This window comes from Argopecten irradians, unplaced genomic scaffold (assembly GCF_041381155.1).
Source record: "Argopecten irradians isolate NY unplaced genomic scaffold, Ai_NY scaffold_0107, whole genome shotgun sequence".
Classification (NCBI taxonomy): domain Eukaryota; kingdom Metazoa; phylum Mollusca; class Bivalvia; order Pectinida; family Pectinidae; genus Argopecten; species Argopecten irradians.
Genome location: NW_027187574.1, coordinates 31,674 through 46,657, shown reverse-complemented (window position 1 = coordinate 46,657; position 14,984 = coordinate 31,674). Strand labels below are relative to the sequence as shown.

General features: G+C 41.3%; 4 protein-coding genes across 4 annotated transcripts; all 4 read left to right on the top strand.

Annotated features, from left to right (window-relative positions):
- Positions 1-257: 257 nt before the first annotated feature.
- On the top strand, positions 258-2,441 carry LOC138311773 (uncharacterized). Its single transcript, XM_069252979.1, has one exon. The coding sequence runs from the start codon at positions 258-260 to the stop codon at positions 2,439-2,441; it is 2,184 nt and encodes a 727-aa protein (XP_069109080.1).
- A 27-nt stretch (positions 2,442-2,468) lies between these two features.
- Positions 2,469-3,536, top strand: LOC138311772 (uncharacterized). Its single transcript, XM_069252978.1, has one exon. The coding sequence runs from the start codon at positions 2,469-2,471 to the stop codon at positions 3,534-3,536; it is 1,068 nt and encodes a 355-aa protein (XP_069109079.1).
- Positions 3,537-6,663: 3,127 nt separating this feature from the next.
- LOC138311771 (uncharacterized) lies at positions 6,664-8,523 on the top strand. Its single transcript, XM_069252977.1, has one exon. The coding sequence runs from the start codon at positions 6,664-6,666 to the stop codon at positions 8,521-8,523; it is 1,860 nt and encodes a 619-aa protein (XP_069109078.1).
- A 3,560-nt stretch (positions 8,524-12,083) lies between these two features.
- Positions 12,084-13,719, top strand: LOC138311770 (uncharacterized). The gene has a single exon (XM_069252976.1). The coding sequence runs from the start codon at positions 12,604-12,606 to the stop codon at positions 13,717-13,719; it is 1,116 nt and encodes a 371-aa protein (XP_069109077.1). The 5' UTR covers positions 12,084-12,603.
- The last annotated feature ends 1,265 nt before the right edge of the window (positions 13,720-14,984 follow it).

The window sequence follows — 14,984 nt, the reverse complement described above, 5'->3', positions numbered from 1 at the left end:
ACAGGGTACTGATCAAGCAAGATTGAGTCAGACTCCTGCAAAGATTGACACTACTTGCTCACCTTCAGCTCACAGGGTGAGAAGTCCTTCCCAGGCGTCAGCGGTCGTTCGTTAGCCTCGTCAAAGATGTCCAATGTAAGTTCCGTGCTTTTGAGGCAAAAGGCTAAACATGAGGCAGCGAAGGTCAGACTACAGTTCACCAAAAAGGAAGCAGAGATCGTAAGACAAAGGGCTGAACAGGATGCTATACATAGGAAATGGATATGAGTCCCAAGTTGCTGCAATCGGAGAGAGATTTGGTGGAGGCTGAGGCTGAGCTTCGGGCTATTGATGATTCGTTGGCATTTGAGGACATTGAGGGGTTTCCTGTTGGCACGGCCAGCTGTGACCTTGAGAGGGTTGTTGCTGCACCACCACATACCACTGGTCACCAGTGTATGCCAAACGTTAGTTCAGGATTAAATCCAGAGGCCCCAGCATTCAATCAAAAACCAACCCAACCAGATGGAGGAGTTAGTGAGCTTACTAACTATATTATGAAGAAAGACTTATTGCTTTCAAGACTATCAAAGTATGATGATAGGCCAGAGCGGTACTTGGTTTGGAAGACAAGTTTTAGAAACATTGCTCGCGAGCTCAAAGTAAATGCCACAGAGGAACTTGATCTATTAGGCAGATGGTTAGGAGAGGAGTCTTCCCGACAAGCAACAAGTCTTAGAACAGCTAACTGTCACAATGAAGCTCAGGCATTATCAAGGATTTGGAGTAGGCTTGATGAAAGATATGGATCGCCAGAACTAGTAGAGGCTGCCCTTAGACAAAGACTAGACAGTGTCTCAAAACTCTCAGCTAAGGACGGTGCCAAGCTGTATGAACTCCCAGACATATTGGCAGTGAAAGGCTATGAGCGATATCAGAATTCTTTCTCATACTTTGACTCTCCACATGGAGTTAACCAAGTGTTACAGAAACTACCAGCATTCATGCAAAACAAGTGGATTGACCTTGCCAGTAGGTTCAAGCGGGAACATGCCGTCATGTACCCACCCTTCACCATCTTTGTAGACTTTGTTCGGAACATGGCTACACGATGTAATGACCCAAGTTTCATGTTTGAATCTAATCTTGTAGGATCTACAAAGGCACCTACATCTTCAAGCAACCTTGGTAACATGAAGAAATCTAACAACAATGTTAACGGCTCTAGGAACCAGGTCATGGTATCTGCTAGAAAGACGGACATCACCCCAGATTACTGCCCGTTACATGGCAAAGAGGTCAAGCACATTCTGAAAGACTGTCGTTTATTTCAATCAAAGTCAATGTCAGACAAGAAGGATGTGATCAAGAAGTTTGGTATTTGCTTCAAATGCTGCAAAGGAAAGCACCTATCTAAGGATTGTAAGGACAATATCAAGTGTGAGAGATGTGGGAGTAGTTCTCATTGTACAACATTCCATATCGACCGTGGATCCCCAGAAAAGCATGGCGGGGAACAAACACATCAGGACCAAGGTACTACTGTGTCATCGAAATGTACTCAGATTTGCGGCTCAACCTCATTCCCAGGAAAGTCCTGTGGTAAGACAGTTTTAGTGAAAGTTTATCCGAAAGGACGGCCAGAAGAGGCACTTGACATGTACGCTATTATTGACGAACAGAGTAACAGGTCTTTAGTGCGGGAGTTTTTCGAACATTTCAATTATAAATCCGAGAGCATAGATTATGTATTATCATCATGTGGAGGACAGGTGACCAAATGTGGAAGGCGAGCGTCCGGTTATGTAATCGAATCAACAGATGGCACTTACCGCAGCGCACTTCCGGAACTTATTGAATGCAATGAAATCCCGAACAGTAAACATGGAATTCCAACGCCAGCGGTAGCAAAAGCTTACAAATATCTCAAGGAAATTGAAACCTTCATACCCAATTCTGACGCGCCAATTTTGCTCCTTATAGGAAGAGATTTGATTACAGCCCACCATGTATTAGAGCAAAGGATTGCAAGTGGCAACACACCTTATGCCCAGAAGCTGAGACTGGGCTGGGTTATTATTGGGGAAACGTGTCTCGGTGCTGCACATCAACCGGACTTAGTAACAGTCAACAAGACAACTGTTTTGAGGAGTGGACGAGCGTCTTACTTTAAACCTTGCCCCTACAACTTTGAAGTGAACTATGCTTCGATTTCTGATGACATCAACCTTCATGGTAATGTTTTCCGTCACACAAAAGACGACGAAGTGCTAGGTCTGTCGCAAGAAGACAAAGAATTCATACATCAAATGGAAGAGGAATTTTACAAAACGCCAGAAGGGAACTGGAGTGCACCACTTCCCCTGAGACAACATCGTCCCAGACTTGAAAACAACCGAGATCAAGTGTTTAAAAGAACAGAAAACCTAGTTAAATCTCTACAGAGGAACCACGTCAAGTAACGTCAATTCTGCGATTTTTTGCAAGGCATGTTTGACAAACAACACGCTGAGTTAGCACCACCCCTTGAAAGCGGAGAGGAATGCAGATATCTTCCGATATTTCCTGTATATCATCCGAAGAAACCTGGAAAAATCCGAGTAGTTTTTGACAGCTCAGCTAAGTATAACGGCTACTCGCTCAACGATGTGCTACTTACTGGACCAGACGTCACAAATAGTCTAGTTGGAGTTCTTCTGAAATTCAGAAAGGAAAAGGTTGCTATAACGGCTGACGTAGAACAGATGTTCTTCAATTTCAACGTTCACCGGCAATACAGGAATCTCTTACGTTTTATATGGTTCAAAGACAACGACCCTACAAAAGATTTGATCGACTATCGAATGCGTGTGCATGTTTTTGGGAACTCACCATCCCCAGCAGTCGCAACTATTGGATTGAGGAAGTCGGCTTGTAACCATGCAGACCAATCTTTGTGTGATGAGGTGTGTGATTTTGTCAAAAATCATTTTTATGTCGACGATGGATTGATCTCATCTGTAGATGCTCAATCAGCTGTGAACTTGATGAAGAAGACTCAACGTAGGCTCAAACAGGAGGGTAATCTGAACTTACTCAAGATATCCTCTAACAATGCAGATGTTCTCGGCAGCTTTTCCCCAGAAGACTTGGCGAAAAACCTCAGTGCAATGGACTTCGACACGAGCACAGCAAATGTCCAGAGAAGCTTAGGGCTATACTGGGAGGTTAAGAGTGACACTTTTCAATACGAAGTTTGTTGTGAAGAGAAACCTAGCACTAAGAGAGGAATCCTTTCTACAGTGAATAGCGTGTTTGATCCTTTGGGATTCGTGGCTCCAGTCCTCCTTGGAGGTAGGCTAATACTTAGGAACATTATTCAAACAGGCAAAATCGATTGGGACGAACCAATACCAGATCACATAGAATCTGAATGGACAAGTTGGAGAAAATCTCTCAAAGATTCACAAGGTCTGGCAATACCTACAAAACGTATTCCGACATTGGCATACTGGAAGGTACAAGGAAAGAATTACACATATTCTCGGATGCTTCTAAGGAAGCCATCGGAGCAGTAGCATACCTCCGGATATATGATATGAATGAATCTTCCAGGATAGGATTCATTTTAGGAAAGTCGAAAGTTGCACCTGGTAAGTCTGCTAGCCCAGGATGTCACTGTCTCTGTATCAGTCTGTTTTGCAGAACAGAAGGTAGCTAACAAATCTTCCGAAGCTGCAATGTCTCCATAATTTCCCGATATCTTGTCCAGAACCTGCTGTAATGTAACTGCAGACCCAAGTCTCCTGGCTGTCTTTGCTGCCTCACCCCTCAAAGATCTTCTCACAGCCTGGAAAATGACTTGTTCTTTGTACACAGCGTCTCGCTGTAACATCTCAACCTCATAGATCCACTGCTCAAAATATACTTCTCCATTGGGTACTTGGGGGGATCCAGAAAATACAGAGATTTTCGGTACATAGTAAGAACTGGACGTGCTTGGAGAAACTAGGTTTTCACGGTGACCTTGACCTTGATCATCTGCAGGTAAAGGGGGTACATCCTCTTGCTTCATAACCTTGGACTTGGCTCCTCCTGCTATGAGATCAGCTAACCACTTGGCAGCAGCATCCTTAGATTCTAATTCCGGATTAAGATCCATACTCGAGATAGCATCCATTAAATATTCCATCTGTTTATCCTTTGACTGCGCCATAGTTGAGATATTACACAAAGAACACAAGCACAATAACACTAGTAATACAGTCATGAAACTCCAATATTAAATATGTTAACTGGCACTGCTAAAAAAATATAAAGTCCGAAATATGCTGAAAACTGGAAAAATATAGAAAAAAAACAAAACCTAAAACAAATATAAACTATAAATCAAAGTACAATTCTCTGTGAAAATAATAAATTAAACCAAAATACAGGAAAAAGAAATACCACAAAAAAATAAGTAAATTAGGGAATATTAAAGTCCACGTGAAACCTGAAATTCACAAAAATATTCAACAAAATACCTGAAATGTAAACATACAGTTGAAATCAAAGTAAACACCAGTCAAATCAAAACTAAATTTTAAATGTATACAAGCAAATTACATTAACATCTCATCCCAAATAAAATAATTCGAGACAAAGTCTATGGAAACTGAAAAGAAAACACCAATTCCTGAAATTCTAAATTGCAAATAGAAATAAACACAAGAATAAATCAAGTAAAGGGAGATAATCAATAATTCATGTACAAAGGGCAGACAACTTACCAATGTCAAAGCAATACACAATACTAGCTAATGAAATAACCTACAAATAATAAACATAAAGTACATGTGTGTATATGATAATATGGAAAATAAATACAAACAACCCAAACTCGAATAATTAGATAAGAAATAATAAATCGATTTTACGCGAAATGAAATAAACCGAAGTAGAAAATACAGCGTATCGCAGGCGCAGGAGTTAAACACAAATACTAATAACAGTTAGGTAAATAAACACATGGAAGTCATGATGTGTAATGTCAGTTATAGTGTCTTGGTCAATTCAGTAAATCAACTACCACCGGCGAAGTAAAACAACACCTATATATACTACCATACAAGAACCAGTGGAAAGAAAATCAACTAAACAGACAACTAGAATAGTGAAAATACTAACCTCAAAGCAGGTAACCAGCAGGGCAGGAACACGATCACTCCATACTCACATTCAGGTAGAATAACACAAGAATAAACACATGACAACACTTAATTTCCAATTGAATACACAGAATAACACAATAAATAATCCATGCACTGTATAGCAGTCACTGAATAAGTTAAATAACATCAATTCCCGTCAGTTCAGGCAGGCTATCTCTCCAACATGTGAAAGTTAGTGAAGTCAACACGTGTGCTTGAAAACAACATCCGGTGTGTAGGTGTCGTGTTCGTGAACGTCCCAAGATAAAAAGTTCCGGCGGAACTGCTCGATCGATGAACTCGTCATGTCATGCGCAAGGAGGTGCGCAAACCCTCCGGTCTCCGGACCCTCAGTCAGACGGAGTAGTAATCACAATACTCTTGTAGTAGTAAGTCCCTACATGGGCGCCATTTGTAGCGGGTGGAATTTGTTGAATAAATGACAAACCCGCTGGGTTCATATTCCTTTATGATGTTTTATTCCATTTTAAAAACACTCTGTAAATATAATAAAACACAATTAGAATATTCAACTCTCAAATCATATATCATTCATTCAACACCGAATCACACGAATAACTTTCAAAGACAAACTTTACATTTCACACAATACCGAAAACGTATTATTGAAAAATAGATATGATATATGAAAGTAAAAGCACACACTTACAACACGTATGGTGTATCAATGTAATTGATGTATACACTACAAAGTATACTAGCTCCGTACGCACGTCATGAGTACGACCATGCAATCACAACAGATTGAACTACAATATAAAAGAACACACAATTCTTACTTCATTTCAGAAATATTTAACTCAGACATTACACACTTTACAATTACAATAATCGGATCACATGTATACAATACATGTTTATCCGTATATATTTCATATTTTAAAAATATCTAAATTATAATAATCACATTCAAACCATTTTCATACTGGGAGAATAGAATAATGTATTAACCAAGATAAAGAACAAATAATAGAACAACCGAAAAGCAAGACTTACCAAAATTAATGAATTTCTCGACCGATCAAACCAAACGTCCAACCAAGCACAGGGACGAAATTCAAATATCCCGAAATACAAAAAGATATATATCAAATACGTTAAACTGACCACACTGACCAATCAAACAACTTCGTCAATGTCCGTAACAGTCACATGTCCTGTCCGTCATAAAAGTCCGTCAGTGAACACTATTAACGGGTACACAAACATATACGTACATACACATATAGACAAACGCAACGCTCGCGAATATATACGATATATTACGCACGCGAGTAAAACACGGCACGGCATAGATACATATTACTATTACTATTCACTGCAAATTATATAAATACACTTTTATACCACTTTTATTTATTACATAAATCCACATAAAATATGACCCTACTACACACCCATGCATGGACATACAATACCAAGGCTTGAGCTATGTGCCGCAGTGATAGCCACAGATCTTGCAGACTTTATCTTGAAACATTTGGACGCAACAATGGATTCTGTATCTTTCTACACAGATAGCAAAGTTGTTCTCGGGTATCTTACCAATAAAACACGCAGATTCTATGTCTATGTTGGTAATCGAGTAGACAGGATCTTGAGATCATCATCCAGCACTCAGTGGAGTTATGTTCCTACAGACTTGAATCCCGCAGACTGTGCTACTAGGCCCCTGAACGCTCAGGATCTTGCTAACAGCAGCTGGTTAAACGGTCCAGAAGCCTTCTTTCAGGATAGGGCGAAGGAAGACAACATTAATAATGACAACCAATTTCATCTCATAGAACCAGACGAAGATAAAGGGATTCGTCCGAAAGTTAAGGCCATCAAAACAGATGTATCCCGACGACTTGGAACCAGTCGGTTAAACAAGTTTTCATCATGGTCAAGGTTGACTTCAGCGATCTCTTTGCTGAAATCTGTTGCATCCAAGCATTCTTCTACAAGTTCTCCAATCAGATCTACTGTTGACTTCCAAAACGATGCAGAGTTACTCATTCTGAAAGAAGTTCAATATGAGATGTACGCCAAGGAGATCAGCTGTCTGCAGGATAAAAAACTAATTCCTAAGAATAGCAGCATTCTAGATCTTTCACCAACCTTGGACAAAAATGGATTGTTGAGAATAGGTGGTCGACTAGGAAGCTCATCTTTACACCCTTCAGAGAAGAATCCGTTGATAATCCCAGGAAAACACCATATCGCTACCTTATTGGTGCAACATTACCACAACCTGGTGAAACACCAAGGACGTCACCTGACTGAAGGATCCATACGGTCTGCAGGCTATTGGATCACTGGTGGTAAAAGGCTCATAAACAGTATTATACATAAGTGTGTATTGTGCAAAAGGCTAAGAGGTAAAATGGAACACCAAAAAATGGCTGAACTACCTGTTGATAGGACCACACCATGCCCTCCATTTACTTATGTAGGTGTGGACACATTTGGTCCATGGCCTGTGGTTACGCGTCGTACTAGAGGAGGCCAAGCAAACTCGAAGCGCTGGGCAATCATGTTTTCATGCCTTGTGACCAGAGGAATACACATAGAGGTTGTTGAAGAACTTAGTTCATCATCATTTATAAATGCACTGCGACGGTTTATCTCACTCCGAGGGCCCGTACAAGAATTTCGGTCGGATCGTGGAACGAATTTTGTCGGAGCAACGGATAACCTTAACATCACAGCAATCAACGTTGAAGATGAAAGTGTCAACAAATTCCTCCTTCAAAACCAAACAGTATGGAAGTTCAACCCACCACATGCATCTAACATGAGTGGATCGTGGGAGCGAATGATTGGCCTTACAAGGAGAATTTTGGATTGTATGTTGTGCAATGCAAACACAAAGGCTTTAACTCACGAAGTCTTATGCACATTCATGGCTGAAGTTTGCGCCATCGTAAATGCTAGACCTCTTGCATCCGTTTCAAGTGACCCTGAGTCTCCAATGATTCTCTCACCTTCAGCTCTCATCACTCAAAAGTTAAACGCTGATGTAGAACCATTTGAGAATCTCTCGCTCAAAGATATGTACAAATCACAATGGCGCCATGTTCAAGTCTTGGCAGAACAGTTCTGGAAGAAATGGAACAGTCAGTACATTCAGAATCTGCAAACCCGTCCGAAGTGGCAACAGGAACGGCCCTACATGAAACCAGGCGATGTAGTTCTAATGAAGGATTCTGAGGCCCCTAGGAATTGTTGGCCTATGGCAGTCATCAACGAGGTGTACCCAAGCTCAGACAGCCTTGTGCGAAAGGTTTCCATTCGTGTTATGAGGGACGATAAAATGGTTTTCTATACAAGACCAATTACACAGCTGATCTATCTGTTTTCCAGTGACTAAACTTTGACTTTAATGTGTTCATAATATTGATAGAGACATGTTTTGAACACTTGCCAGTGAGAGTATTGAAATGAACATTATATAAACTTGGTGTTTTATTTAGTTAGAAAGTTGTACTTTCTTGCCATGAAGTAATCATTTTATTTTAGGTAAATGAGTATGTATGCTTAAATATATAGGTGATTTTCGTACAAAATCAGACGGGGAATGTCGTGTTACTGGATTTATCTAGATTTGATTTATGTACTTTAGTACGAGTTACCTCTCTTTGTACATATCTTAGTTTAGTACTGTCACTTTCGATTCTGGGAATTACCCATAATACCTTTCGTTTTCCTGTAAAGATGGCACCGCCAGACAACGTGTTTTTCTAAACAAAATCAAAATTAAGAAAGGTCCCCATACAGAGTAAGTTCTTTGCCCGCCCCTTATTGTATATATTTAGAAAATTGATTAATGATGTTATTTGCATATGTGTATGAACCTGGTTATTATAACTTCATGTGCTATTTTTAGAACTGTTATATGGATGACCCGAAAGAGTAATTAGAGTTTATTCTATGATATATGACAACTCGTATTTAGTGAATATACATAAATTTAGTATCTTCCAATACCCATAAGAATTCCCAGGCAGCATTAAGTGGATTTATCATTTTTAAATGGGTCCATATCAGAATGATGTAACAGTATTATTGTTACACTATGTAGTGCTAGAATATTGATGTCAAAGCATATCTATGTTGTTTTAACAATAGCAGTTTAGTTTTATTCAATGATTTGTCATTATGTACAATATGAACAGAATTTATGTAACACTATGAGATTACATTAGGCAATGATAGGCTATTTAACAGAGAAAGGCAACCAAAGGCAAGTGTTGGGAAATTTATACATTGGCAATTTCTTATAATTAAGACTTTGTTATTGTGATAGAACGGGTTTTCTATCTTGTTGTGTTTGATATTGCACTCTTCCTAGCCTTTACTTCAGCAACCTGTTTTATTTACCCAAGTTCAGGGAGATACCGTGAGAACAGGTCTTATCTAGGGTGTGTTTGCTGTTTAGCAGACACATTCATCAACCTAGTTGTCCTCAAGATCACCCCGATGCTGACCGCTGACTGCTGTACACGTGTGGTACACGTGGGAGGTGTTTATCAGTCAGTTCGGTCTTGTCAGTCCGGAAGCGGAAGTTATGTTTAGTGTGTAGATGAGTTGTTGTAGCAACGGTTTCACCTAAATATGGTGTTCTGTCCGAACTCAGACCAATCGGAGGTCACCTCGGGATGCGGGGATAATGGGTCCGTATAACAAGAGGCCCAGAGGGCCTGTATCGCTCACCTGGTTTGTAATGCCAATAATGTTCTAAATACAGGTTCATTGTTTCTTTTCTGAAGGAATTCAAATATTTACCTCTAATTCACCTACTAGGTCCTACCCATCCTGCCCCCGGGGGGTCAGAGCCAACATTTATAGAAGTTCTGTTCCCCTTCCCCCATGGATGTTTGTGGCCAAATTTGGTCACAATCCATGCAGAACTCTAGGACAAGTAGCGATTTATAGGATTTACCTCTATTTCCCCTATTGGGCTCCACCCCTCCTGCCCCCGGGGGGTCAGAGCCAACATTTATAGAAGTTCTGTTCCCCTTCCCCCAAGGATGTTTGTGGCCAAATTTGGTTACAATCCATGCAGAACTCTAGGACAAGTAGCGATTTATAGGATTTACATCTATTTCCCCTATTGGGCCCCGCCCCTCCTGCCCCCGGGGGGTCAGAGCCAAACTTTATACAAGTTCTGTTCCCCTTCCCCCAAGGATGTTTGTGGCCAAATTTGGTTACAATCCATGCAGAACTCTAGGACAAGTAGCGATTTATAGGATTTACCTCTATTTCCCCTATTGGGCCCCATCCCTCCTGCCCCCGGGGGGTCAGAGCCAACATTTATACAAGTTTTGTTCCCCTTTCCCCAAGGATGTTTGTAGCCAAATTTGGTCACAATCCATGCAGAACTCTAGGACAAGTAGCGATTTATAGGATTTACCTCTATTTCCCCTATTGGGCCCCCGCCCCTCCTGCCCCCGGGGGTCAGAGCCAAACTTTATACAAGTTCTGTTCCCCTTCCCCCAAGGATGTTTGTGGCCAAATTTGGTTACAATCCATGCAGAACTCTAGGACAAGTAGCGATTTATAGGATTTACCTCTATTTCCCCTATTGGGCCCCACCCCACCTGCCCCCGGGGGGTCAGAGCCAACATTTATAGAAGTTCTGTTCCCCTTTCCCCAAGGATGTTTGTGGCCAAATTTGGTTACAATCCATGCAGAACTCTAGGACAAGTAGCGATTTATAGGATTTACCTCTATTTCCCGTATTGGGCCCCGCCCCTCCTGCCCCCGGGGGGTCAGAGCCAAACTTTATACAAGTTCTGTTCCCCTTCCCCCAAGGATGTTTGTGGCCAAATTTGGTTACAATCCATGCAGAACTCTAGGACAAGTAGCGATTTATAGGATTTACCTCTATTTCCCCTATTGGGCCCCGCCCCTCATGCCCCCGGGGGTCAGAGCCTAACTTTATACAAGTTCTGTTCCCCTACCCCCAAGGATGTTTGTGGCCAAATTTGGTTACAATCCATGCAGAACTCTAGGACAAGTAGCGATTTATAGGATTTACCTCTATTTCCCCTATTGGGCCCCGCCCCTCCTGCCCCCGGGGGGTCAGAGCCAAACTTTATACAAGTTCTGTTCCCCTTCCCCCAAGGATGTTTGTGGCCAAATTTGGTTACAATCCATGCAGAACTCTAGGACAAGTAGCGATTTATAGGATTTACCTCTATTTCCCCTATTGGGCCCCGCCCCTCCTGCCCCCGGGGGGTCAGAGCCAAACTTTATACAAGTTCTGTTCCCCTTCCCCCAAGGATGTTTGTGGCCAAATTTGGTTACAATCCATGCAGAACTCTATGACTAGTAGCGATTTAAAGGAAATGTTGACGGACGGACGACGGACGGACGACCGCGCCATGACATAAGCTCACCGGCCCTTCGGGCCAGGTGAGCTAAAAAGGGCCCCTCCCGAGGGAAACTTTGTCTTGACTTAGGGAATAGGTAGGGAGCAGAGCCACGTCGTGCACTGTCAACAGTGCAACACTTGCGGGGTTTCTGAGCTAGACTACAACGTGGGTCTTTACTTAGAGTGTATCTTAGCTAACGTGGGTCTTTACTTAGTGTATAATTAGGGGTTGTCAGGGGCTTAGGGCTTAGGCATCCTTAGGTATCCTAGTTGACACTGTTGGTTTTATATACCTCTAGAGTTAGGAACACTTGTAGGTGGTTAGTTGGCTCCGTAAGGTGTTAGGCTTTGTTTAGGGAACGTGGTAATCACACAGGACTTAGCTAATTAGGCCTAAAGTTTGGCCATAGTTAATCTTGGATACATTGTAACTGCTTCGGCACTTATATCTCTTATTGTTATCTGTTGTAACAGGCACTATTGTGAATCTTCTATGTAATACTTAATCAACTTGTCTTTTATATAATAAATAGTTATTTGTACCTGTATTTACCTAGTTGAGTTATTGGATTAGTGTCAGTGCTTCCGCTACATCCTAGAGATCGAACCTGTTGAGATACAGGCCTGTAACCTGTGGAGGAAACGGGATCCGGAGAGGATTTGTGACGACTGTGGACTCTGTTGTATACTAAAAATACTATACGATCACGATTTGGGACTTATACATATAACGGGAGCTACAGTCGGATCGCCCCTCCGGGTCTCTTGTGGAAAACCCTCCCTATTACAGAATGGTGCGTGTGACCAGGGTGTAGTTGTGTAAGTATCTGATTACATTATCCAATTTCTCTAAACTTGTGATTAATATATTTAACTTAGTTGTTTTTGTAACATTTATTTGCCAAAGCTTTTGTATAGCATATCTTAAACTTATTTTGTGACGTTGTAGATGCTTTGTTGCTAGAAAACTCAAGACCTCTAGTGACAGACAGTCTACTAGTGTTCAACTTAATTGTTTTGTTTATATTGTTTTGCTGGGTGGTTTGTTGTGACATAAATATGGATAAGATAAATATGGATGAGCAAGATATTGTTTCTGATTGGGAGGAAGAAAGTGGGTTTGTAACGGGAAGCAGAACTCCTGCTACCATTATTAAAACAACGAGTACGCCATTATATAGTGGTGTACCTTTCCAAAATATTGGGAAAGGATCAGCTGAGAGTGAGGTTTCCTTCCCCAAAATAGATAGACAGTCGGGGGCTATTTCCAAAACGAGTATTAGGTTTGAGACCTCGGATAAATCCGAGGAGGAAGATACGGATGATGAGTTGTTAAGAGTATTGAAAGAGAGAAGGGAAAGACAGGCATTTACCACGCCTAAACTCCAAACAAAGGGGAGAGAACAATCTATATTAAAGAACCGAGTAAATAGGTTAAAGAACCAAACTAAAGATACATATGATGGAGACACTGATGGGGAGAGTGAGACATATACATGTCCCCGGGATAATAGCAGGCTAGAATCTAATACCTGTAAATCCAAACGTGATAGTGGGGTAAAGGGTAGAGTCAGTCGTCGGGAGAAGCATCCTGATACTTTTGACGGGAAAACTACCGACTGGCAGGACTATTTGGTCCATTTCGAGCAAGTTGCTGCTTGGAATGGATGGAGTGATACGGAAAAAGCTCAACAGTCAGCATCAGATTTCGGATATGATCTCCGGAGAGTAGCTTTGTTAGCTTACCCCGAGCTCCCATATCACTATCTTGAATGTCAGGTTGTAGACCAGTTCATTAACGGCCTACATAATTTTGAAATGCGAAAGAAAGTAACTTTCAGTCATCCTAGCACTTTGGATGAGGCAATTTCCTCTGCAGTAGAATATGAGGCTGTAGCAGGTAATTCCCCCAAGAAACCTGTAGAGTCTGAGTCGGTATGTACTGTACAAACCAATAGTGCTGTAGAACAAGTTCTTACAATTGACCAAATAAGTAACTTGTTAGATAAGAAATTGTCCAGTAAGAAGGGTAAGGATAAGAAAGAAAAGAAGGAGAAAAAGAAAGTGAACCCTGGTCAGAGAAAAGGGGCTTGTTATTTCTGTCAGGAGGAGGGTCACTACATGAGAGAATGTGAGAGCCTAAAAACATTGAGAAAAAGGGACAGTGAACTGAGAAAGGCGGAAAACTAACTGAGGCTGGGCTCGAGGCCGAGAACTCAGCTACTTCAACATGTAGGCCGGAAAGTGAAATTATGTATGAGAGAGAGTTAGGTAACTTTACAGAAATTAAGGGTCAGGGGTCAGATCACATTTCTCTAGGGGTTAATAGTGTATATGAGGACAGAGGTTGTCTTTATGTAGATATACAGTTGGTTAACACTAGTAGTAGAATGTTGATTGACACAGGATCACCTGTTTCTGTTCTCTCATATGCTGAATTTCTTAATTTGGGTATAAATAGAGAGCTGTTACAAGTATTTGAAACAAAACTGAAAACAGCCGATGGTAACAAGTTGGAAGTAGAAGGATGTGTTCCGTTAGATTTTCATATGGGTCCTTATTGTTTTAAACAAAGTTTTGTTGTGGCTAATCTTAGTGGTATTACAGGAATACTGGGAATGGATTTCCTAAGGGAGAATAAATGTAAACTTAAAGTAGGGGAGGAAGTACTAGTAACCAATAAGGGGGAGGTAGGGTTAAGTAAACAAAGGTCAGTAGGGTGTGCCCTGATAAGGTCACAGAATGACCTCGTTTTACCCCCTCAATCTGAGTTATTGGTGGACTGTATCACCGATGATAAATTATTCGGCAGTACCATGCTAATAGAACCAAACAGCCAGTGGAAGGAGAAAGGGGTACTAATAGCCCGCAGTTTATTAGACCCTAGGGCTGATAACTTGATTATCTCGGTGATTAATACAACACCAGACAGTGTAAGTGTAGATGCTAACACCGTCCTGGGGAGTGTTGGGCATGTACAACATGTGGTAAATCTCAACAAGGAGGGGTCTGAGTTCGAAGATTCCCCTAGTAAACCATTACCGCCACATTTAGAACCCCTTATAACAAATAGCTCTCTCCCAGTACACTCACCTCGCTCAACATACACGCAACACACCGCATACATGGGAGGCCGTCCTTACATGACCATAGCTGTTAATAGGACGTTAATAAATCAAACAAACAAACAAACAAAACAAATAGCTCTAAGGATTTGACAAATGATGAAAGAAAGAAGCTTGTTAGTTTAATATTCCAATTTCAGGATGTATTTGTAGGGGAAGATGGTTCTGTAGGGAGAACTAGTTTAGCAGAGCACACAATCAAAACTGGTGATACTGCCCCTATCAAAATACCACCGCGTAGGGTCCCCCTAGCTAGAAAAGAGATAATTGAGCAGGAAGTCAATAAGATGCTAGAACAGAAAGTCATAGAGCCTAGTCAGAGTCCCTGGT

Coding starts and splice junctions, on each gene's coding strand:
- LOC138311773 (XM_069252979.1), top strand. CDS start 258: ATGGATATGAGTCCCAAGTTGCTGCAATCGGAGAGAGATTTGGTGGAG.
- LOC138311772 (XM_069252978.1), top strand. CDS start 2,469: ATGTTTGACAAACAACACGCTGAGTTAGCACCACCCCTTGAAAGCGGA.
- LOC138311771 (XM_069252977.1), top strand. CDS start 6,664: ATGGATTCTGTATCTTTCTACACAGATAGCAAAGTTGTTCTCGGGTAT.
- LOC138311770 (XM_069252976.1), top strand. CDS start 12,604: ATGGATGAGCAAGATATTGTTTCTGATTGGGAGGAAGAAAGTGGGTTT.